This window comes from Myripristis murdjan, chromosome 18 (assembly GCF_902150065.1).
Source record: "Myripristis murdjan chromosome 18, fMyrMur1.1, whole genome shotgun sequence".
Taxonomy (NCBI): Eukaryota; Metazoa; Chordata; class Actinopteri; order Holocentriformes; family Holocentridae; genus Myripristis; species Myripristis murdjan.
Window position 1 is genome coordinate 27,850,608 of NC_043997.1, and position 26,873 is coordinate 27,877,480.

At 42.7% G+C, this 26,873-nt stretch overlaps 1 protein-coding gene across 1 annotated transcript in view; it reads left to right on the top strand.

Moving 5' to 3' along the window:
• Positions 1-2,379: 2,379 nt before the first annotated feature.
• Positions 2,380-26,873, top strand: part of sorcs2 (sortilin-related VPS10 domain containing receptor 2) — a 409,650-nt gene continuing 385,156 nt past the window's right edge. Inside the window, exon 1 of the mRNA XM_030076136.1 lies at positions 2,380-2,780. Coding sequence (XP_029931996.1) covers positions 2,406-2,780 — 375 coding nt within the window. The 5' untranslated portion in view covers positions 2,380-2,405. The remainder of the gene's footprint in view (positions 2,781-26,873) is intronic.

A 26,873-nucleotide genomic window follows, 5' to 3' on the forward strand; every position in this document is an offset into this window, starting at 1 on the left:
TGGGAAACTTGGCAGCAATGTAGATCTAGACGCTTGACCGTTTTGTAGCTTTGTTGCCTCTTGTGTCACTATAGCATTAGACAGTATGTGGTGTCAGTGCAAATCATTCAGTCCCTGTATAACTGCAGTGAGAACTGTGTTCCAATCCTTGGCCCCTAGTCAAGCTTATTCCCAGTGGGTGTTGGAGTCCACCAAGGCTGTGCTTGGTCTCCATATCTGTTTGTGATTTTCGTGGACAGGATTTCAAATGTGTGTGTCCTGTATGCTGATCTCAGGTTTGCATCTGTGCTTTTTGTAGACGATGTGTTCCGTTTGGCTTCTAATTAGTACAACTTCTGGGTGCCTCCCTGTGGAGGTGTTCCAGGGAGGACAAGCTGAGGCAGACCCAGAACATGCTTGGTCTGGGAATGTCTTGGGATCCCCCAAGAGGAGCTGGTGGATGTGGCTGTGGAAAAGGAAGTCTGGGCTGCCCTTCTCACCCTGCTACCATCACAATCCAGTACTGGATCTTGGCAGATGAACATGCTAGCTAACTAGCTTACCTAGATAGCAACAGGATGCCACAGTCCTGTTTTAACTTGGCTTCTTAGGCTAACTAGGTAATGACTTATGGTTAGCTATTATTAGAAAAAATGTCTTTCTTTGGCTCTGCCCACTGGGGTTTAACTCGAACATAGGGATTATTTCTGACTCCAGAGCAGCTCTGCAGTGAGAAAAGCATGTAGAACTAAAACACCAATTTGCACATTTAAAAAAGAAATGGAACATGGAACAAAATACTTAACAGAATCTGTGTTATTATTTGACTGTAATATGAAAAAAGCCCTCCACTCCTGTCTGTTCTCCTGAACTCGGACTCCTCTCCTCCCTCTCATCCATCAAATATTAAAAGCAGCGCTGCCCTGCTCTGCCAGCTGGGACACCTGAGTGCACTGATCTGAGACTAGCCAGCACTGTCTCCATTTGTTCCCAACCAATAACAACAGGGCAGCACTCTCACATATTATTATTTAACAAAATTAATATTTAACCGAATCACCTTCTCAAAACTGATATTTTACAATAGCCACTAAAGAAATAATGCATGTTTGAAGAAAAACTGTTGAAATAACAGTTATTTCACGTTAGTTCATGAATTATTAATTTGTATACTAAACATACATTTCCCCTTAAATTAGATAATATTAATTCATGCAGTTCCTTAAATACAGTAGGCCATGTTAGAGGGAGCATTGGTCTCCTGAATACCTGAGCTGGCCTTGTTTTCACTATGTAGCTAAATAGATCTCTGGACAATTTTGCTTGCTTTCCATTATAATGTCAAAATATACAAGAACAAATTTTCCCACTTGCAGCACCTTCCCATTGCTCCAGTGCTCCCCATTGCTCCAACACCTCACATGAGGCAGTTATATGATCTTTGACACCAGTTATGTTGTCATACAGCATCACTGATGGAAAAAAGGGAATTCATGGATGAAAAATTATGTATTACATCCCAACTCCTTTTACTTAGGACCATTAATTAGAAACGCTGGGTTTTGACCCTGAGGAAGGCTTTGCCCCAAACATTGTTTAATTAATAAATCTTAGTAAAAGAGGTGAAATGCGTGCTTCCCCACTAGTGTAAACATAAAGGAAAAAGTAAGGTCTGTATTGATGCAGAGCTGAAGAGACATCTGACCTAGGTTACCGTGGATTAATCCAGCCTCTTCCTATAATTGGATAGGAGGCAGGACACAGAGGGGATACTGCTTAGTGGGATCAGGTGTCAACCTGGACGTGGTGGCCAGCTGGTCACCAGCACATGCTCAAGGGGGCATGGAAGATGACTGTTAGACTGTAAGTGGACTAATGTTACACACATATTTCTTCAGGTATTACTGTCATTTTGGATACGTGTACTGTATGTTTTAGATTGCTCTTGGTGACACCAAGCCAGTGCTGGTGTTGGTGTTAGTTGATGTTAATTCACTTTGTAAAAGGGTTTCCTCAGGTGGGTTGGGATTTAAAGTGATATCCACTTGTCACAAGTCCTCCTCTATCCCATCCTCCAGGCTAACCCGCCCCCTTAGAATAACAACATAAACAACAGAAAATATTTTGAGTATAAGTATTTAAAATGCAAATGACAACTGACAGGAAATGGAAGAACCGATTTTTATCATGAGGTGAGTCACCAGGTGCTGTAAGGCTGCAGGACAACAGATGGCAGCAATGTGCCGCTAACTGGATCCCGGTTGGCACAGGGACGCGTCCACGTTGTTTCCACTGTCTGCCTTCGCTCATGTTCCCCTCCCTCCCTCCCTCCTTCCCTCCCTCTCTTTCTCTGTTTCTCTCGGCGTACAGTATACACCTATCTATCTTCCACAAGCATCGGCAGCCTCTCCATCAGCCTCCGCTATATGAGCGCTAGCACGGCGCAAACCATGGCACCTCTGCGCCCTGAAGCACCTGTGTCCGCCGTCGCGCACCTCTGCGTCTTTCTGTTGACCGTCTCGGCCTGGATGGCACTGCCGGGACCCGCGCGCTGTGACAGCGGGGTTTTAAACTGGAGCGGCGGGGAGGACCGTATGTTTGACATGGGCGGAGGAGACGCAGGCTCCCGGCCGGGCTTACCGACGGACGCTGGCGGAGAAGCAGGCGGCGCGGAGAGTTCGCCCCGCTTTAGGAGAGCCCTATCCCGGGACAAAGTGTCTCTGCTCAGCAGCTCGTTCGTGCTTAAGGGGGATGCCACCCACAACCAGGCGATGGTCCACTGGACAGGGGAGAACAGCAGCGTAAGTAAACGACCCCCACTCCCTCCAACCCCTACACCCCCCGTCCCGTCCCGTCACGTCCCCCTGGCCGTGCACCCACTCTGTCACCTTCCACCATCCATCACACCAGCCGCTCCACATCAGCGCAGGAACAAGTTATTGTTCTCAGGAGGCTGTTGTGTACACACAGGCGCGCACGCGCGCGCATGCACAAGGAACAGGGTTTGGTTTTATGTATCCAAATGGTCAGATGCGCTAGGCTTCATCATAATTGCAGGGCAGGGGGCCATGCACACTGGGGCCCCGGACCGCTGTTTGATCACATTTGTTCCTAGGCACATCAGATTGGTGTCGTGATCGTTTTGGGTTGGAATAGTTTGTTTCCATTGTTTGTGGAGAGAAAATGTAAAACTGCACATTCTTTAGTCACAGTAATTTCTAATGAGTTAATTACAGTTAAATGAAGCTATTTTCGTCGTTTTGCTGCCAACTTTTCCCCTTCCCCTCCTTCCCTTAAGGGGCCTTTGGTTGTCCCGGACCCCACTTTGAGACCAGAAAACTACCTGAGCCATTGTGCGCCACAACATCCATGATAAACAGCGGAGGGACGCTCCTGTGTGTGGCAGCGCGCACAGTGAGACGGGGACCCACAGTAAACAGACAGCTTACTGCTGATTTAGTCACACAAACCCACCACTAAAATATTGATGTAGCTTTTTATCCATGAATTTTGCAGTGGGTTTCCTATTTGTGGCTTGAAACGCGATTTTGCTAACATGTAAATGCACAGCACTTTAACGGCATTTGACCGTCAGTGTCTCCCTATAGCTAAAATTGCTACAGTAATCCTAGAGACTAATACATTTTAGAAAAATGCCATGCAGATACACAATAATAGTGATTTCACTGGAAATACATGATTCTATAAAATGTATTAAGGCCAGTGTAGATTCACAACAGAATACTGCTCACACATTGACAGTCCATTGTGAATCACTATAAGATTATTATAGCGATCTTACAGGAGATAAAAACATCACAAAGTGCAATAAGATCGTTATAAACTAAGGTAGGACCAGAAATACCTTGCAAGTCTGTATGGCAAGACTATAGAAATATTATAGAGATTTTTGCTTAAGGCTGGGTCAAGTGAGAGCAGCCTGACTGTGTAAACAACAGGCTCTTTGTGATGAGATATTGACAGACGCCTGGGGGATTTGAGTGGTGGCGTCTGGTGGGGACATCACTTCCAATCAGAGCTTTTCTGTCAGTGTAACACCCGAGCTGCAGACTGCCTGACACCTCTTTTATTTCAATCGAGCAAACAAACAAATAAATAGCTCACAGGATTTTGCTCAAATTTGTTGGAGCTTTCAGGGAAAATGGTTGGTAAATAGTTTGTATAGTCATGTAACTATACAACTGAATGGATGATTAACACAGTCCAAAGAGATCACAGTTAAAGGTGAACTAGGCAGCTTTGCACATTGGTCGTTTGAAATGCAGCCGAGGCAACTCTGTAGGGAAGGAAAAACTGAAGAGAAATAATGTAAACTGCACACAACATGCTCACCTGTGCAGTTTGTCAGTTGAGCTTCACCAGGTTGAGTATGCAGCATCTCAGTAAGTGTGGCTGGGTTCCACTTTGTCTCTTAGCCTGATAAGTTGGCTGTAATGCTAATAAAAATCTCCTCTTGGCCAGCCGTAAAGAGAACAAACTCATGATCAGTGCTGCAGAAATGTGGTGACTCACTCAAGCAAAGTTCCCAGAACCAAGGCCGCAACTGCTTAGCTCTGACTTGTGGGATTCCTGTGCTTTGGCATTTCAGACCGGGCTCTCCTGTAATAAAAATATTTGACATTCTCTCAACAGACTCCAGTCTTTTCTTTTGATGAACTTCCCTTCTCCATCTCCCTGTCCTTTTTTCTTTTTTATTGCGGCGAAGGAGTCCACAGGGAACCTGCAGTCAGGCTCTGCCAACCCCAGGACCCCAAGCCCTGACTTCTCCTCAATTAACTTGGCATGAGCCTGTACTCTGAAAGGTCGACAGAACTGAGTTCATCCTAGCCTAATAAACACAGACAAATGGTGCCATTCAATTTCCCTAAGGCTGACATTTATGAGCAGCATGTGGATTGATGGGTGTGAAAATTGAATCCCTGCCTCCTCTCTTGTTTCTGTATTTCATTTTGTCTGAGGGATTGAGCGATTCTGAATGTACGTCAGGGAGATGCGATGGCTTAGGTGGAAGGTGGGAGCCTTCTCATTCAGAGGATGTTTTTCTAAGGTTTCATCATTCTGCCACACAGCAGATATGCTTATTCTACAGAGAAAAGACTTGCATAAGCTGCAACTGGTGTTCTCATATTTGTCACAATGATGTGTGAAGCAGAAACCCAGCTAAACTCACTTTACCCATCTTTTCATTTGCAGAATACAATGTGCCTGCCTTTGTAGCACAGAGCTGTAAATTTGATTTCATAGTTTACCACATATCAGACTGGTGTTATATGAGGACAGGAGAAAGAAGCATGGGGGGAAGGCGTGAAGTAATGCTTTTCTGAAAATGCAGTTTTTTTAGTGTTATTTTTTGTTTGCCTCACGATAACTGGAGGTCGGAATTTATATTATGCAATCACAACCAGTATTGAATTTTTCAGGTGTGTGTGTGTGTGTGTGTGTGTTGTAGCCCACTTGCCATCACCCATTCGTCTGCAAAGTGTTCAGAGTTGACAAGAAGATGAAAAGCCCACCTGTGTTATTGTTGAGCCAGGCTCTGCTCTGCTCAGAGTCCACTCGCTGCACTGTGAAGCTCTGTGATTGGTCGACTGATGCATGTAAACTGTGAAATTGTTTTCTGCCCAGCATCCTGTATGCATCCTTGCAGGGAAGAGACAGTCTGTGTGTGTGTTACTTTCACTATGTATGCAGTTCATGTCTTAATTGTGTGTTGCCGCACATGTTTTGACTTTGTGGTCTGACTCCTGCTCTGCATGTATGGTGTGTGTGTGTGTGTGTGTGTGTGTGTCATCTGCAGCATTTCACTGGTTGTTTTTCTGAGCAGATTCAGAAGACAAGGCGGATACAGATTCATGGAAATGTTTTTGTGTCCTCGCTGAATGGTCTGAAATGCTGGGCATCCCGGCTCTACAAAAGAAAAGTGAGAGTGAGACACATTCACTTGCGCTGCCTTTCAGCCTTTTTTCTTTACATTTTACACTCGAAGCTGCACCAGACAAGACTGAATGTGAAAATCCAGCCTTTCTTATCAGCCTGAATTAATAAGCGGGGCTGCGGCAGAGGGGCGAGTCCCACCTCCGCTAATTGAAACGCTGTAGGTTCACTCTGTTTGCTGTAATGAAATTCTGCTGTTGTGAGCACACTGGGGGTGGGGGTGGGAGTGGGGCGGGGGGCATCTCCGCCCACAGGAAATGACAAATCGAAAGTAAGCGTGTAATTCAGAGTAGAGCAGCAGAGAGCCACGTTCTGTCCCAAGGAAGATGAACTCACCAGTATCGGATGTTGCGCCTTCGTCATCCGTTTTGTATGTTTGGGTTTGATGCATCACAGAGCCGACGTAGCTGTGGCAGTTTTCTGATCACACAGTACCTGATTTTTGAGTATCAAAGCCCTTGGATTTCTGACACTTCCTTCTCACTACCACTAGGGGCCGCCAACATGCACAGATGTGTTGAGCGGCTTTAAAAGGGGTGTGATGAATGAAAACTGAGGAAAAAATTGAGCGAACTTATTTTCCAGGGCCGCTGTTGCACCTAGAGCCTAACAAAGAACTTTCATTCAGTGTTAATGAGCCATGGCTGCTGATTGGCTGGTAGTTTTGGTGGCCATGCCCTTGTCCTTTGTATTAACAGTGTCAATCAAACTGTGGGCGGGGCTTGGATTTTCTCTTGATGCTGTTTGACTTGTGCAGAGCAGATGTAGAACCTGGCAGAAAGTGGGTTTAGGCTGCTGTGCAACATTAACCAACCCAAATTATTTTAAGTGATAACTGAGCATGAATATTACTGTGGTTCAACATGGTCTAAGGACATCTGAGGATACACAACTATTGTAAGAAAGTAAAGCTTTATTTCAAAACACACAGTTACAAAGTGTGTCACACATGCAGAAAGATAACAGCCAATGCATAGAAAAATCAATACATTAAAAAAGATATACATTTACGTATACTATTCTGAGTCACACACACACACACACACACACACACACACACATGCGCACATATGTATATGCATACATATACACACAAACAGAAAGGACACAGCGATACTAAGACTTTCCAAAGATCTTTAGTGGAGATCTATGGAAAGGCTTGTGTAAAAAGATGAGTCTCCACACACACACACACACACACACACACGCACACAGAGTTTGGGAGAGGAGGAGATTCTGGGCAGGAACAGCAGGCTCTATAACATGACAAGGCGCCTGAATGGAGAGAGACTCAGTACTGAAAGGACTTACTTTGTGTATGTGTGTGTGTGTGTGTGTGTGTGTGTGTCTCGCTCTCTCTGTCTGTCTGTCTCTGTCTCTTGTTGACTGGCTGCAGGCTCTGAACTGTTCGTCTTCCTTCTATTTTTGTCCTCTCTGTGCTGATGAACAATGCTGCTGCTGTGTGTGTGTGTGTGTGTGTGTGTGTGTGTGTGTGTGTGTGTGTGTGTGTGTGTGTGTGTGTGTGAAGAACCAGCCCTCGACATTTAATAGGGTTTCTCTGCTTTTTTGCCTATTGATTGTGTGGAGGTGAGTCAGATTGGCCGTTACCTAAATGTGCTGGCAGGATGGTCACACTTTTTTAAAATGTGTGTGTGTGTGTGTGTGTTCCTCCTTAGCCTGAGTGATTAACGAGCAGTAAAACAGGTGCTGACAGTCAAAATGCTTGTCCAACCAGCTGCCCCCCACCTCCTCGTGGTGTAAGAATCCTTTTTGCCATGACGATGATGTCATTATAACCAAAATATGTTGAGCCCTGCAAACGATGATGGTGTGAAGTTGTATTCAATTTTCATCTCTTCCCTTGTGAAATGAAAAAACCCATGACATTAAAAAACACAAGACAAAATTTTCTCTGACTAAAAGTAATAATGAATAAATTACTTATTTTGATGAAAAACACAGCAAAATTGAAGACTTCATTTAAACTAAAATTAGAACATAAAAAAATGACTAAAATTTGACTAAAATCAAAAAATAATTGATTGACCAAGATGAAAAGTAAAACTCTTTCAGCTTTTGTCTACTAAACTGTAATTAAAATCACATCAATAATAATAAATTACAACAATCTGACTACAATAAAATATCCAAAAAAAAATCATAAAATAAAAAATAAAAAAAATCAGAGAAAGACAGAAACTAAAATGAAAATCACCGCAATGCAATGACTGCTGCAAGGCGTTGTACCTCAAACCTCCTGCTTATGGACTGAGCTTTTCATATTTAATGACATTTGTCCCTGTTGTTTGCCGTCATCTTCATCCTGCTCCTCTGTCATCATCATCACCTGCCCAGTCAGCAACTCCGTCACCTTCAGCCCTTTGAAATGTAACATGTTTTTCATAAATATTTAAAATATCACTGCTTAGAGGTGTGAAGATGCTTTTTTGTTTTGGCGAGTGGAGAGAAAAAAGGGATTTTTTTTACAGCAAGTAAAGTAAAAACAAATTGAAATTCAGAATAAAAGAAAAGAGGTAGGGGTGGTATTGTTTTGTGTTGTATTGTTTTGTTCTGTTTGGATGACCTTTCATATGCCCTCATTTTGTATTGTATTGAATCATATCTGACCATATTGTTTCATTTTTATTTGTATTGTATCATATCCAGTGTTGGAAGTAATTAGATCACTGTTACTCAGATTACTGTAATTCGATTACTTTTCCTCATAACAAGGTATTGTAAGTGATCATTTTCGTTCATTTTTTTTTTACTTTGCCTTTGGACTTTTTGAGGGATTCGATTCTCAGTGAAGAGAATGAAATATCATGTTAGCTGAGGTTTCAGCCTAACCTGCCTCCTATCTGCTGGTCCAGGATCAGACCTTCTTATCTTATTTATTATGATGCAATATCCAAAACCGATTGTAGACCATGATATGATTTGGCATCTTGTTTGTCTGACAATGGTTGATCTGAATGTTAGAAAGTTAAACAAAAGTAAAGTAATTAGTACTCTAACTCCTTTGTGCAGAGGCTCATTTGGAATGTGATTATTATGTATTGTACAAAGTGAAGAGTCACTGTGTTCAATGACTTGATTTGACTAACTTTACCAGCACTGATGGTATTGTATCATATTGGATTGGATAGTCATTACCCTCTCAGTCTCTAATCCCCCCATCCCCACCCCCCACCACCACTACATACATCAAAGGATTAACACCCTGCAGCATATATCTAATCTGAGCTGAGATTGGCTGAATTTAAATTGAACATTTAGAGGGAACCATGATGTTCTATAATAAGGTGTGTGCATTTACATTGTAAATGTTGGCAAATACAGGTGCATGGCAGCGACTCACATCCAGCCCCACACACACACACACACACACACACACACACACTCACACACACATGCACTATATGGGTCTCCAGGGTCCTGACTTAATATGAAAGGCATTTGTTCACGCTTCACGTCCTGAGCAGACAGTTCATTTGGCCTGTGGTTGTTCTTTGTGGAAAATTGTTTGCACATGTGAAGAGAGAAGACTCCTCTCCTCATTTATCTTGTCTCTCCTCGTTCATCCTGCTTAAAGAGATGCTCTGAAAGCCACACTGTAAATCATCAGACTTATTTGCTGTCGGTCCCTCTCTGTTTCATGAATTCTTTCATGCTTCCTCCAGCCTGCAGAGTGCCAGGTCGCTCAGCTCGCCACTCAAGCTGGCCAGGGCCCATCCAGACCCTCCCAGGCTGTTTCCATAACATCAGCTGTCTGCTGGTGTCCTGCACACACAGCTGACGCCTCCTCTCAGCTACACCACAGTCCTTGTTAGGCTGATGTATTGGCCCCTCATTAAAAATCATTTATTAGATATTAGTTAATATTGGGCCCTTCTGATGGAAATGAGGATGTGACCTCTGTAAACCTGCCTCATCCTGCATTACAAAGCCATTAACTCATTGAAAATGTCTGTATTAGTCTGACTTTCAATGGGTTTCAGCATTTCAACATTTTATGGGAAAATGAAATTCTGTGAAGTTTTGGATTTTGGGGCCATAAAATGATGAGATTAAAGGACAATATAAGTGATTTTACATGTTTAATGTGATATATGAAGATGAACTTTCAGAGACTTCAAACCTTCTTCAAAAAACCAAAATAAAGTCGTCTACATCAGTTCTCCTAAAAGCAGCAGCACTGTTGTGTTTTGATCGCTTGGAACTGGTTGGAGTGAAACAGTCCCTCCGCCAGGGAAAATAGTCCCCAGGGAAACCTCAATGGAGGAGCAAAAAGCACTTGGCACAGCAGAGGAGAGCAATTTTCATTCAGTGACTTGGTGTGAAGAAATCCGAGGTCTTTAGTTTCTACCAGTGTTGTCTGCATTCTCAGTCTCTCTCCAGAATCATACGAGCGCTGAGGAATAGTTTTTCTCCATAAAGCATGCGCTCAGGCTGCACTCTCCTCAGAGCCTGCCAGCTGTTACCAGTTTCACTTCAGAAAAGCAGTCAAATCAAGAATAAAAGGACAGATAGACCTGTAAATACTTCCATATCCCTCTCCTCAGTGTTTCCCCTGTATTCATTTAGCAGTGATGCACCAGCACAGCAGACACATCACCACTGCAAGATGAAATATGAAATTGAAATATACATTGCAATTTGGTCACTGTTATCTAAAACTAAGATAAATGCAATCCAGATGCTTTGGAAATAGTGAATATACTGATTATGGTATGATTTAAAATAAATAAATAAACAAATAACAGAGCCTCAGTTTGAAACGTACTAGACCAGGGTTGATATTGTTAACGAAAACTGAAGAAATAACAAACTAGGTGTGAAAAAATATTTACCAAAAAAAAAAAACCTAACTGAAACTGTATTGTGTGTTTACAAAAATAACTTAAATAAACTAAAAATTATGGAGAAAATCCATTTAGTTTTCATCTCTGTCGGTTTTTTTGTTCATCTGTCCTCTGTGAAGACATTTTTTTAAATGGTCTGATGTTTCGTTGCGTTTTTATGACGCAACCCTTTTTCTGAAAACTTAAACTAAAACTAAGCATTTTCAAAAAATAAAAATGAAACTAACCCGGCAAACCCAATTTGAAAAATGAATTAAAACTATAAACTTTCATCCGAACAAAACAAAACCAAAAACTGATCAAAAATGTAAGATAAAATGGATGATAACCTTGACTTCGACCCAGACAGCTACAGGTACAGGACAAAGCTAGAATTATCGTCCAAAGCACCACAGCCGTAAACATATTACAGAAGAAACACTGCTTTCCTTATTTAATTTAATTTAATTTGATTAAATTTAATTTTACATATTAAACAGGGAAAAGAAATTCAATAGTCATGTGTGGAATATCAATCTGACTGGATCTGACAGTGAAAACACAGGTGGAACCGCGGTCATATAGTATCAGTATCAGCTGCATCACAAACCTCTGCTATTAAAGCTCATTTATGCTCCCTTTACACGCAAAAATAAATCCGTCTGTTTCAAACGATGTAGCTGTCACTGCCCACATACTGTGATGGATTCTTCATGTTGGCACGGATGTTAAACAGAAACTTTTGACTCAGAGCTGCCCTCACGTGGATTCACTGACAGCAAACATGGCGACAGTGGATGAGCTCGTAATGACGGACCTGCAACAAAGAGGCACACACAGAGGTGCCGCTGTAGACGGCGGTGGTCTGTGAGGTCATTAAATACATCATGAAGGGAGGATGGAGAATTCTTTTCTATAATACAGCGGTCCCTCGTTTATCGCGGGGGTTACGTTCTAAAAATAACCCGCAATAGGCGAAATCCGCGAAGTAGTCAGCTTTATTTTTTACAATTATTCTAGATGTTTTAAGGCTGTAAAACCCCTCACTACACACTTTATACACTTTTCTCAGACAGGCATTAACATTTTCTCACTTTTCTCTCTTGTTTAAACTCTCAAAGTTCAAACCTTCGTAGAAAAAGAAGTCCAGTATTATAGAATGAACACATTCTGTACTGTACAGGAGACACGGCACGGAGGAGATTGATTTACAATGGTCTACAGTCCCTTAGCCAATCAGGACGCAGAACACAATGCACGGGCTCTCCTTTAGCCAATCAAGACACAGAACACAATGCGCTGTTAAAAAAAAAAAAAAAAAAAAAAAAAATCCTCGAAACTGCGAGGCCGCGAAAGGTGAACCGCGTAATAGCGAGGGACAACTGTATTATGATTTTTAAAAATGTCGTCTTCATGTCTCGCTCATAGACCAGTCTCTCTCGCCCTATTGGCTCCGCCGTACCTCCACAATTTGTGGTGGTACGGCTCCGTTTTGGAATATGGATGAAATGAACACATGAGTATGGACTGTCTGTATCTGGATATGCACTTAATGTTGAGCATAAATAGGCCTTTAGTAGGCCGACAAACAAACATAATTTCACTCTGAGCCATGTGTGCAGTGCTCAAGAGTGTTTGTCGTGTGCTTTATCTGACCTCACATCTGTCCCGTCTGGACCGTCGCTGTCCTGTCGTCCTTGGGAGACGCAGTGGGACGATAATAGCCAAGTTTCCTGGCACGGGAAGCTTTTGTTTCTTCTCATCCATAGCCATCCACTTCTTTGCTGTTGGCACAGCGCTGTCCGGGCGGTAGGCAACGCTCGCCGCTTCAACTCCATGCACGCTTCGTTAACGAGGCCTTGGGAAAGTACACTGAGCGACTACGGCACTACTGTCTAATTAAGTGTTTAGCAGTGGCAGAAGGACGCCGCCTGCTAAGGAACAGCAGAAAAGTGTTTGCTTACAGGTTTTTCCGAGGCCGCTGGCAGCGGGTCGTCTTTTTGTTTGGGCCTTGCCATCTGCATCTGAGGGTGACCACAGGGGCGGTGGTGAAACGTGTGTTTGAATGTGTATGTGTGTGTGTGTGTATGTGGTGGTGGTGGTGGGGGGGTAGCTAGTTCACAATCTTTCTTCCTCCCTCTTCCTCTGTCTGTCTGTCTCTCTCAGCCTGGTGAGGTGGAAACTGTCGAGAGCAAAATGGCTGAGAACAAGTTTGGGATAGGGGGGCGAGGGGGGGGGGGGGGGATCTTTGGTTACCTAGCAACAAGCAAAACAACCAGTTGCCAGCCCGTGGCACACAAGACCCACAACAAGGTTTTTACTCGTTTATTTTAACATGCCAGACCTTCTGAAACTTTCTCCACTAAAATGTCCCATCATGCTCTGCTTGCACTCGCTGTGTTTCCAGTCGCTTCCCTCCAAATCGAGGTTATTTTTCCCCCCTCCCTGCTGTTTTGTGCTCTCCTCATCGGCTTCTGCAGTTTTGCTGTCATGGTTGAAAGTTCCTGTTCATGTTGCCCTGGCAACCCACACTGGAATCCTGTTGGGGTCTTCCAGTGGTTTGGTTCCTGATCTGAATGCAGAGTGGCCCCTTGTTTCCCTCTTCCCCAGGCCAAGACCTGCATACAACTGTGATATCTATCTGTCTATATCTATATCTGTATCTATATCTATATCTATATATAGATATAGATATAGACAGACAGATAGATATATACACACACAATCACACACACACACACACACACACATATACACACATACTGTATGTATATATATATATATATATATACACACAGATATACACATTATATATAGAGAGAGATAAATAGATACATACATACATACATATAAATAGATGTGTGTGTGTGTGTGTGTGTGTGTGTGTGTGTGTGTGTGTGTGTGTGTGTGTGTACCCAAACACAAATACAACAGTACACACACACAGGCATGATGCTGTTGCTAGGTGAAATGGCAATGTGACCACTGTGCACTTTTCATTTTATCTTAAAGAATTTCCTAAAACATGAAAATCACCTTAAGTGGTTTCAGTGACAGAAGTGAGATGTAGAGCAGTCCAGGCCTGCTGGAGAATGTTTCTGTATGTCTTAAATGTGTGAGTGTGAGTGGGTGGTGTGAGATGTGTGCATGTGTGTGTGCATGTGTGTGTGTGTGTGTGTGTGTGTGTGTGTGTGTGCCGATAGGAAGGCTCCTAGCAGAGTTGTGAAATGTGGCCCAGCAGGGTTTCTGCAGTATTCCACCTTCGCACCAACACATTCAAAGATTGGATCTTCTCCCCCTCAGAGCTGTGCCAACCACACTGTATAGTGTATACCCACCCCCCACCCCCCTCCACCCTGCACCCCCCAACCCACACACACACACACACACACACATATACACCCCACACCCTCTCCACATTCACGCACACACACACACACACGCACGCTGCACTGGTATTTTCAGTTTCCGTCATAAGCCAATAGCACAAACACAGCATGCCGCCGTTCACACATTTCTGGAATCAACAAAAATGGACATGATATATAAAAGGAAGCTCCTTGGTTCATATTGGCCCATACTTAAATTTTTAATAAACGTTTCATTTAACTATCAAGGATATAAGATTAGAGCATATAAAAGAGCATATAAATTATATTATATAAACACACACTTGTGACTGCATAACTCTATATTAATATTAATAACAGTGGTATGAATCACCACTGTCTGTCAGTGGCCTCCTTATGTAGCTGCTGTTCAACTTTTATATTTATATGACATTATGTTTTCTTCTTAAATGCAATGATTAGTATTTATAATGGCAATAAAGCATCCTGTAGTGCCTCTGAAAACAGCTTTCAGGGCTTTAGGGAGAGCCCTGTCTCTTCACTGTTTTCAGATGTGTGGAAACCCTGGCCCAGTGCTGCTTTGTTCTCACACTGAATTCAATTCAGATCAATTTGAGTCTTTTATCATTCTGGGTCCCTTGTATATAATGTTTTTACAGAGGTCTCTCTGTGGTTTCAGCTCCACAAAAAGAATACACAAACTTTCTCTGTCTTATCCCTCACTCTGCCATCACATTGAGAAAATTCAGAGCTCTTGAAGGGTTCTTTGTGTAAAGGCTCATACCAATGATTTTCTTCTTTACTGCAATTTACTCACCTTTTACATTGCAACAAACCATTTTTGCAAATCATGTGGGGATACTAAAGATTTCATAACACCCACCTAATGATGTTCTGCTTCTGTGGCTAGCGATATTGTTGCCATCCATAAACCGCAGAACTGATAATTGACTTTGTAAAGCAAAGAGTTCTCTGGGGACTATTTTCCAGTGGAGAGACTGTTTCACGCCACCCAATTTCAAGCCATTAAAACACAACAGTGCTGCTACTTTTAGGAAAACTAATGTGGAGTGATGTGAAGAAAGTTTGAAGTCTCTGAAAGTTAATTTTTATATCATAGTGGAATAAATGGAAACCAGTGGCTGGATAAAAGGAAAAATGACTCTGGAGTTCTAATATATGACTGCTTGCTTTGGGAAGATGCATTTTGTGGATATTAGTTATACTTTAAACATGCAAAATCACTGGTATGGTCTTTAAAGGTGATTTTACATAAAATTTAAAAAAATGCCTTTTGTAACAGTACTTTACATCACCATACAGAGTTTTGCTGGGGTGTACAGAACTGTTTGTGTTACCATTACAGTTTTCTTGCTCCCTGTTGGTTGAAGTTTATCTTGGAGCAGAAACTGACATATTCCGTCTGCAGTTCAAAGGCGACTCTGCCACCCAAGTCTTACCCAGCATGACGTGCTCTGTCACCGAGCCAGCCGAACTCACACACCTATACACACACACCCACACACGCACACACCCCAGACGACCAGTAAAATAGAATTAGCACGCCTTGACGGATGTGAAGCTTGCCAGTAATAATTTTCGCCTGGAAAAAAAGTGGGTTGAGCGTTTGTGACTCATGTTGATAGCAATTAGTGCAGCGGTGTATCATGGGAGGGTGGTGGTGTGGTGAGAGTGGGGGAGGAAAGAAAAGAAAAGAAAGAAAAAAGGAGAAAGAAAAAAAGCCAACATTGAGGCTTCTTTCATCTGAATCTGGCATGTTCCTTGGGTGGTTTTTAACAAACTGTCAGGAATAGAAGCTGTTTTACATGAGAAAGATGAGGCCAGGTGCTGTGATCTGAATCCACTGGGCCTCCAGACTGTCTGTTACCTCCATCTCTCTCTCTCTCTCTCTTTCTGTCTGTGTCTCTCGCTCACGCTCACTCACTAAATTTTTCTTGATTGAAAGGAGACGTGTGCCTGTGAGCGAGAGTGAGGATGCAAAGCAGCGACAAATTGAATTATTGTTTGGAGTGCTGCTTGTCACAACAGCGGCGCCAGGTGATTTCAAGACTGCAGAGCAAAGGAAACGGCGGTGCGGTGGCTGTTTTCACAAAGACACGCTGACAAAATAGACTCCACTCAGACTAAAGAGACAATGATGTGTTTCTTAATACGAAATCCAGTTGTGTGTATGAAACAGTTATGGCATCATGCTCGTGCATTACTTTGGAGTAATTCTCCAATGTAGACTCAAGGTGCTCATCTGCTTATTTGTGGAACAGAATTTACTCACCTTCATAAATGGACATGAATCTTCCTGAATTTCTTGTATACATCATAAAAGGTGGTGTAAAACTGATGATTTAAAGATAGGGTTCTTTAAATGGGAAGAACATGCCGTAACATTTAACAGAATGAAGGTCATAGCTTACACACTAATTTTCCCCCCTTTTTTCACCAGAACATTGCTGGGTTTTACCTCTAATGCCAGTTTATTGCAAGCCACACCGCGCGACGTGGATCTTCTAAACATGGGCACAGCATGAAGTTTGATGTATGTCGACTGTACGATGATCACACCGACTGAGTCTTATTGGCTACAACACAATCAGTATGCAAGGAAACATCACTGGTGTACGTCATCAGTCTGCACTGCTGGAGTGGTAAACAGTGAGGCTCAGCAAGAATGAAGCCAAGAGTGATATTAATGTATTAATATTAATTATTAATATGAAGTGATATTGATGTGTCTGGAAAAAATACGAAAAAAGAAGAAGAGGAGAAGGAGAGATGGACCCAGGCCTTCTTTGTTAGAACCTCAAACATTTTATTTTGTTCGTTTTACCTTCATCATTGGGTTTAGCACCAGTGTTGTGATGATCAGCACGTCATTTAAACTGCACTCCTGTCAGTAGGTTTGCAGGTGTGGCATTTTCTGAGGTGGTTCAAATTTCTGACTGTCAGAATTTTGTCTTTGGCTATCTTTGGTCACAAGACCGTGACTTCTTTGAAGCTCTCTCACAGTGCAACGTAGGACTGCCGTTTTGGAGCCATGACCAAAGATATCTCCACGTTCCAACAGATGAGATTAGATTAGCCTAGATTACACTGATTCCAGCAGGGAGGTTGGAACAGAGAGACAAATACAGGTAAAAATAAAACATATGGAGAGTGATGAAGACTGGCATTGTATCACAGATTCTACAGTTTCTAATGAGCCAGCTGGCAGCTATCTTTGGGGGACTTATTCAATAAGTTCCATTGTGACAAAACAAACACTAAAATTACTGGTAAAGGATCTACACTGTCTACACAGGCCATTTGAACCATATACAGAACACTAGATGATCAAATTTAATTATAGTTATGGTATCACATTATCTTGGTTGTACTATTATTAAACAGTTTGTTAAATAATATTATGGCATCCATCAACCTGCCAGATAAGGCTCAACTAGCTACTACCAAGATCAACACTGTTTGATTTGAAAGAAATATACAAGAGATACACCCCCTGATTTACTAAGGCAGGCTCAAACCAGCTAATCCTAATCCTAACCCTAACCCTAACCCTAACTCTAACTGGAAAAAAAGACACAACTATTACCAACTTAGCAAGTGATTTACCAACAGCTAATATGTAAATTTAAATAAATTTGACTTGCGATTCTGAATACTCCAGTCCAAATGATTTCATATTTCCAGTACCTTCTGTGCAAAGATAACCTACAGTAATTACAAAGAATTTCTATTGTTCAAGTTCCTAAGACTAATTCTAGCCAATATCCTGTAATATGCTTTATGCAGTATGCATATGGCTCTTTATGTACTGAGCCATTTTTAGTTGGACAGATGGTTTTGTATCATTTTGTATCATTAAAATGTGCAATAAAAAATACTGCCTGTCTTGCTCACACAGGCATCTGAATGCTACCTTCAGATGCCTTCAAAAGCATTTAAACACAAGAAAGTTAACTTAAAAATGGAGTTGTTACTAATTTTCTGGTAATTTTCTTGCAACTTTTTATAAATTTCTTGCAAATTCTTTGTTTTTTTCGTGTGTGAAAAAAATGCATTGATCTAAGGGCCCCAATACGGCAAAATTTCTTCACATGAGGGGCCACAGTTTATTGAAAGTCAAATTGGGGGTCCCAGTGAACTTCAAAACAGTGATCTAGGACCCCCACCGCCCCCCATGACAGTGACAGAGGAGATGCTTGTGTCATCAGGGAAACTTCATCCAAGCACTTTCACCAAAGAGTCCTGTTTGTGACAACGGCACGACAGTGAGAAACAGGCATTTGATCCCACAGCCTCCTCTGTGTCTGAGACGGGCTGTTTGTTATTGCAATGGGAACTTTGTTTTTTGCTGACTGAGAGAGAGAGAGAGAGAGAAAGAGAGAGGCAGAGAGAGGCAGAGAGAGAGAGGAATGAAGGATCATTCCCGCAGCCCCTTTGGAATAAGGCATGTAAACACACAGTCAGTGAATCACTCAGGTAATGAGATTCTCCACTCTGCTTAAATCGAAAACCCTCAGCACCTGAGGAAGACAAACAAATCCCCCTTCCGCGTGCATGCACACGCACAGGCACGTATGCGCACACACATACACACACACATTCCTTCACTTTGTTCACCTGTCTTTCTCCTCTCTCCCCTCCTTACATCTTTTCTCTCCCCTCTGTGGATTTGGACAGGCTGTTTGTATGCAAATCTGTTGTCCGACTTCCCCCCCGAAAGAACGCTCACCCACACACACACACACACACACACACACAGTCACAGACGTGCACACACATGCATACACAAACAAAGAAGGAAGCCTGGTTGTGGTTCAGAGCTGGCGTGCTGAGGTGAGCCAGAGACAGGCCAACAGGGGAAGCTTGTTTGCTTTTTTTTTTTTTTTTTAATTTATTGTGTGTATTCAGCAGCAGGCCTAACTGGTTCTCTCCTCTCTTTTTGTAGGTAATCCCCTTTTTCATTATCACCCTTTTCTTTTCATCTGCCCCGAAAAAACAGCTTAGCAGCAAACATTGTGTGCAACACCAGCTGATTTCCGGAGTCCGGTCCTTCCTCCTGTGAGGCTGCTTTCTTAGTGAAGTGCCTGTCGGATCACTGTAGGTCACACTTGACTGCATTGAGTTGAATCTTTAAGTATGAAGAGGTCTGTGTGCTGTAGTTCAGCAGAATCTGCAGGCCTTTAGTCTGATTACAGAAACGATTCAGGCTGAGGCAGACTGATGCATCGGGCCTTTGATTAAACATTTTACCTTACGAGTAAGAATCCTCCTAAGCGGCACTAAGAGTTCCCAGCTAAGCGTTCTCTCTTTAAACCTATTCACAAAGCTATTTGGAGCAACTTTTACTAAGGAATTGGATGAATTCTTAAACTAAGAGGAGGGGCAGGGCTGACCTTGTTGCTACAGATGATGTCATGCACAGCAGATAACGTGTTGCCATGGAGGGAAGACTTGCAGGTTATAAATGAATGTTGTCTACACATTGACAGCAGTTTCCAGTGAAATTCCAATGTTGAGCAGCAAAATGCGGTGATACATGCACAGCACTAATGATCATTTCAGTGAGATTTTGGAGTGACGGGCAGGTTTGCACATCTCCATAATTTGCAAGGGTCCACTTACTGTTACACTGTTACCACTGTTAGCAACACCTGCCAGTTGGGAGCAAAGTGATGAATTTTTAAGTGTCACTTTCATTTTCATTGCTAAGAGTACATCAGTCTCGGGCGCCATGCAAATGAACTATTAGGCGTGAAAGAAACCCAAGACGGTGGATTACATCAGAACTCATAGCCTTTCAGAATGAGAAAACCGTCACTGATTCAAGCTGTATGATTCAATCTGGACGCCCAACAATAACTAATAGATAGATAGATAGATAGATACTTTATTCATCCCGAAGGAAATTCACAGTTTTCAGCAGTATCCACAGAGTACAAGATTAAATAAATAAAAAATAAAGAATAAAAGATAAAAAATAAAGAATAAAAGATGACACTCGAGCTCTAAAGATCTAAGTACCCAATGTGCAAAAAACAATGTGCAAAAAAACAAAAAACCAGTGTGCATCGATGTATACAATGTGCATAGATGTAGGCAATGTGCAAATTTACAGTATAAACAGATGATAAATAGCTGATAAATACATGAAAAAAAAAACAAAAAAAACAGTGTGCAAAAACCAGTGTGCATCGATGTATACAATGTGCATAGATGTGGGCAATGTGCAAATGTGCAATTTTGTCAGGGGCAAGAAATATGAAGCCCCATTTTGAATGACTTTGACATAATTTTGCAGGATTATATCAAACCTGATCATGTTTCTATATTTACAGATCTACACTGTCAGAAATTAGTGTACAATGCAGGGCCCTTTCTGGACCTCAAGGCATACTTGCCATTGATGGGACCTAAAAGCTGCACTAGTGGAGTTTTGGAGGTTGTGAAAAGGGGAAAACCTGTACCACTGTGCAGAGTGTATCTTTGTGCCAAGCATGAAAGAATGTGTATTTTTTTGTCGTCTGAGGAACATAATCGCTCCTGTAGAGGTACGGATATGGATATGCATTTGTAAAAAACAAAAACAAACAAACAAAAAACCTCCCTGGTCAGTGGGTAGATACTGCTGAGGAGAGATGTCATTGTTTGTGTGAGCTTAATGAAACTGATTTTGTTTTGTAATGCCCACATTACCACAATATAAGAATGACACTGTTTAATAAAGTGGAGGTAAAAAATTATGCAGCGCACATACATACTGCCATGGTTATTTGAACATAAAACCTTTTAATTTCTTATTTAGAAGAAGCACTGGCTAGAAGAAAGACCACAGTGTATAGGTGAGATCAGGTACTTCATTTGTTTTCTCCTTATTATTATCAGTATTGTTTACGGCTTTAGCAAGCAGAAATGATTTTTATTTTATCTTTGTCTTGTAATCGCATGTGGGATGGGCCATGGAAGAGGCATGACATGAAAATAAAAAATTCATTCATTCATTATACCATTGTGGGTAAATTCTTAGACATTGATTCTCATGTTTTTTTCAATCCGTTTTAAGGCTCAGTCCTTGCCTTTTCTCACAGTCCCTTTCTGTTCGTCCCTCCATCTGGCTCACATTATTACTGGGGAGAAATGGTGAGTGTGTGTGGAGGTGAAATGCACACTGGGTTTGATTGGTGTGAATTAGAAATGGTCTTTGATGCTGTTTTGATTGGGTTTCCTCGTCTTTCTGTCCCATTTGCTTAGCAGGGTTTCGAGTGTCAACTGCAAATGATAAAAGTTTCTCTCTCTCTCTCTCTCTCTCTCCCTCTCTCTCTCTCTCTCTCTCTCTCTCTCTCTCTCTCTCTCTCTCTCTCTCTCTCCCTCTTTCGTTCCCTCTCTCTCTTGCTGTCTTTCTTCCCTTCTCTCCCATGTAAATCCTTTTATTTGAGCTGGCCTCCAACATGGCTGCCAGTTGCCAAGGAGCTGCCAGTGGCCCAGCACTCACTGTGTTTGGACACACTAGGTGAGGAGTGTGTGTGTGTGTATATCCATGTGTGTATGTGTGTGTTTGTGTAGGGGGGAGAGAGGGTGTCGGGCGGGGGGGCGGGTATGGCTCTGGCTAGTGTCTCTCCACACATCCGTCACAATGGCTGCCAAAATCCCCATGACCTCATTCTCATTAGCACTGCTTCAGCTACAAAGAGCCAGACTGAGGCTTAGCGGTGAGGAGCAGCGGCCTGAATGGACGACTCCTGCTGCATTTTGAAAAGGTTGGAGATTTGTTGGTGGTTGCAGAAAGTCTACTGGTGTGTAAACACTGCAGATAATTATGCAAGCGAAGTCTGTTGTCTTAGCGTGAATGTGAGCTACAGGACTCCTTGAAGGTCTCTCGAATTAATTAAGTGTCTTATTGGCCAGTTTAAACATATTTTAGATGAGGTACACCTTGGAGAGGGAGAATGTGATGCCGAATTTTCACCAGGATTTTCCAAATTAATAAATGAGTTGAAGGCTCACTGTAAGAATGTTGAGTCCAAGTTTGCAGACATAAACAAGTTAATAGGCTGACTTGGGAACAGATCTATCAAATGCTGGGCTCTAGTCACACTGGACTATGCTGTTTCTGAGTTTCTGACATTTTATTCAATTAGCTCACTGTCTTTATTTGATTTATTTATCTGACTGTCTTACCCAGAGCAGCTCGAGTCAGTGATCTGGAAGGGGTTTCAGCATTTTGCTCAAAGACACTTCAACAGGATACTGGCTGCTGGCATCAAAACCTTTTACCCTTCTTTGATGGGACAGTCTCTCTAACCGCTGTGAAACCCCATTTCTGCTGAAATGTGATACCAGCACTGTCTCAGAACATCCTCCACAGAGCCAGATGTTGCTAAGATCCTCTTTGGTGGGTTCCTGAAAAGACAGTCAAGATCAGAAAACAACAAACTACAGACCGGCTACTGGACAGATCAAATAATACAAGGACGGATGATGAAAATGTCCCCTTCTTCAAAACGGCCCCACCCATAGAGGGATTATCTTTGCAGAAATATCTCCCTCTTCAAGGCTGCTCAGTGTCTGTCTTTATCACTTTCTCTTTGTGGGGGGGGGGGTCTCTGGATCTCTTATCTGATTTTATCCTCCATCCTCAGAAGACTTACCTGGGGCACAGAGCTACCTCAAAGTGGGGAGATGCGCCTTCTCCTGAACCCCTACCACGCACTCCATCCTGTGACCCGCAACCCTGCCTTGTCAGTAGGAATCAGCTGTGGCAGAGCTGGTGTGTTAAACACCATATTTAGGCCAACACCACTGGGAAGTGTGAAAACGCAAGAAGGGAAAATGAGCAAAACACTGTGGGGAATTTTAGAGGGGGTGACCTTATTATGCGGGTGACACTCGCTGTGTGAAATGCCGATTGGCTCCAATTAGCTCGATGGCATCTGCACAACATGTGTCTCCCGACGGTGCCGCCGCCATGACGATCACTTGTCTGTGTGGCAGACGGGCTTATCTTGAGCTCGATCAGGGGATGGGAAAGCTGCTGCTGGTGGTAACAGGGTGGGGGTGGGATGAGGGTGAACACCTGTCCCACATCCATATATTGTGGCGGTGGGGGCTGGGCAACATCTGTATCAAACGACTGGGATGGGAGCGGAGGTAGAGAGGGGAGCGCCAGTTGTGAAATTGCGAGTGGATTGCTTTTTCAGCCCACTGCCTCCCTGTTGTCACTGACTGCATGGGAACAGAGTTAAATAGAAGAGCCGTACAGTAGCATTGATATGCAGATGAATTCCCTCAGCATGTAACAAATAAGTCAGGGCAGCTTCTCTGTACAGTTGACTAGGAACACAGACACACAGACATTAACTGTATTTTTTCCGCCGCCGCCCCCAGCCTCTCACATTCCAATATTTTGCTCTGCTCGGGCCCATTGTAAAAGACTTACTGTGCTTGCTTTTTCAATTTGAGACACAATTTTCCGAGCGAGATAGAGCCCTGTGTCAGGGTGCAAATCATCCCAGTGTGTCGGAGAAATTGAATTTCCCATGAATATGTGATTGGCTGTGATGCGGTCCCAGCATGCACGGCGGCGCGCTAATCCACCAAGGAAGGTGGCGGGGCGAGGTGGGGGTAAGAACGGAGAAGCTGTGAATGCAAGGTCGCGACAGCTGCATAAGCCTGACCCATACATCCATGCACATGCCAGCACACTCACACACACATATAGCACATATGTATATACACACTGTATTAAGACACAAGTATGTGAAGACATGAGGAGAGAAGGACACACACACACACACACACAGAGTGAGAGGATGGCAGCTGCCTGTGTGTGTGTGACTCCAGGAGCATGCTGTGTGCACATGTCAGTGTGATCAGAACCTGCTGTGTGTGTGTGTGTGAGAGAGAGAGAGAGAGAGAGAGAGAGAGAGACTGGTTTCGCTCATGAGTATTCCTGTGTCGCTGAATTTTTTCCGGCCCATATGCTGGCGTCCTCTCCACCAGTGCATTTATAGAACACTTGTGGCCATGTAATGTTACACCGCAAATCTCTAGCATCACACCCATCTTCTATCCTTATGCTAAGTGCCTCTTGAGTCTGGCCTCTTATGGGTTGTGCACATCACAATTTCCTTTGTTGCCCACCAGGTTGATATCACCTCCCATGTACTTCCAAAAGCAGTAATGAGTGTATATCAAGGCAAGCTAATGCCTTTGGGCACGTCTCCCATGCCAGACAGTGACTGTGGTGGATGAGTCACACAAAACACAGGTGTACAGTATATGGTTGTACACACACACAAGCACACACCTTTGAGATCCACGCCTACTTTTCCACATGAAAACCATACTAACGGAAACACACATCCACCGCTACCATTTCCTCGTCCCCACCTGTGTCTTTCAGCTCAGACAAGCAGCTGTCCTCTTGGCTGTGTGCATGTGTGTGTGTGTGAGTGTGTGTGTGTGTGTTTAACCCTATAAAGCCATTTGTATCATATATGATACACATTTTCAATTCCATTTTTCGTTTTCAGTTTAATCAATACTTGACCAAAATACTGTTGTATGCATTTGAACACTTCCCCTGTTCACCCTGGACCATACCATTGGCACTTCAACTACATATCATATATCATACACCAGAAAAGTCGTGTAATAACATATTTTTTGAATTTTCTTTTTTATATATATATTTTGTTATAGGACTAAATAAAGGGTTCAATTTCAAAAAAAATTAATTTTCTGCCAATTCTTTCATAGTTTAGGCTTTATAGGGTTAAGATTGTATTTGGGCATTCCTGCTTTACTTGATAGTGATGGAAGAGAGGGACAGAAAGAGACTTAACCTTGTTCAGGTCTTCCAGCTGTATTGCAGTCTGGGTGTGTGAGGGTTTTTTCCTTTATGAAAGCGCTTTGAGTCTAAATCAGGGTGGGCAAAGTTCTGGGTTCAAGTGCAGGATAGCGAGTTGAAGACACAGTGAACAACACAAGGTAAAAGCATTCAAAACAAGGCCACTGTAATTGTTTTTAAAGTTTTCACATTGTTTTTCAGTTGCAGCCTACATCCACTCTTTTAAAAACAAGCCCTCTGAAAATATCTTGCTCTGCTTGCTGCTCTTTTAGCCAGCATGAATCCTTTGTAGAAATTTTCAGCTGTGTGCCGCCCACACACTGCATACGGGAGCCTACCAAACTAAACCCAACTCGTATCCGACACTACCATCTATAGGATTGTTGCTGCATAGTATAGCACCTGTGTGAAATAAACAAAAGAATTTGTTTTTGTATACTAATGTAAATTTGGCAGGTGGGTTGGATTCATAAATTATGATTTATGCCTCAATTTGCTTGTGTGTAGTCTAAACTGAGTTGTTGCGACCCCTCAACTGTGATATCTTGTTTATTTCTTCAGTTTGAGCAAACCTTTTGAAATGTCTCACCTTCTGGCTGATTTGATATGGCGGAAGGAGAGCAGCTCTCCTGTTCGGCACAGTCCCGTCATCTCAGTGGTTGGTTGGTGGGCACTGGGTATGGCCCCCTCATGTGCTGTTCATATGCTACAGGAATAAGCTGATCCTTTTCCAAGTGGCAGGAGTTCTTCATCAAGTATAACTTGATCGACCTTTAACTTACAGTGAAACTAAAGCTCCATCGCGTACAGAATGAAAGACACTGGATCGCATTTGTTTTCCAAGCTAAAGAGTAAGGGTGGATAAGAAGCTCAGTGAATTGAAACCTCTGGTATATCAGGTATAACCCATTTATCCCACAGTGAATCCTTTACTGTGTGTAGATATTGATGTGAACAGATATTCGTGGCTTTTAGGATAAATCTCTGTTTATTCCACAATAGCCATTTGCTCTTTTACAACCATAATCCAAGTTTTAAGAAAATACAAACATCCACACTGTATGAAGTCTCTCTGTCTCATCTACTGGATGTCATTTCAGGTCTTTTTAAATGCGAAGAAAACTCTGCAGCTACTGCATCAACAGAGCAAACGGTCAAGCATTTTACAGTGCATTTCAATTTAGGGGTTTTCCTCCCATCTCTTGTCTGCAATGAACCTCTGCCAGGGTGAAACTTGATATATTTCCGCAGGGAGACCAGTTACAGAAGTTAGAAAATCATGTTAGTTGTCAGTATGACTGTGTGTTCACTGCTGTGGGGTAATTGGGCTTGATTGGTTGAATGAATGGTTGGAGGAAACTGTCCAGACTTTGACGCAGCAAGAGCCTGGGAATTCAGCCTTCAGACACACTCTTCAAAAACCAAGGCTCTGAAAACACTGAACATGAACTCCTCGTTGTCGTTGTGGTCCCTCATAATATCCTATCATTATCATTCCATGAGCATTTTAAAACATTAGGAGCAAAAAAACTCTAAACGGGACATTCCACATCATATTGGACATTTCAAACGTCTCAAACCTCTGAACTGCTTCTTGACTGCTATGAACTCACACTTTCATCTGCTCTCTGTTTGCAGACCTCTTACTTGTTCCTTCCCTCTCTGTCCTTTCCCTGTGGTTTGCTTTGTTGCCACCCAGATCCTCATACCCAGTCAGACAATGGCATGTAACCTGGCACGTCTGGGAGACTAGAGAGAGACAATACGAGAGAGAGGCAGAAAGGCATACCATGAAAGAGAAAGAGATCGAGAGTCAGAGAGCCAGACAGCCAGCGGAGATCTCAGAAGAAGAGGGGGGTGTTAATCTGATAATGGCCC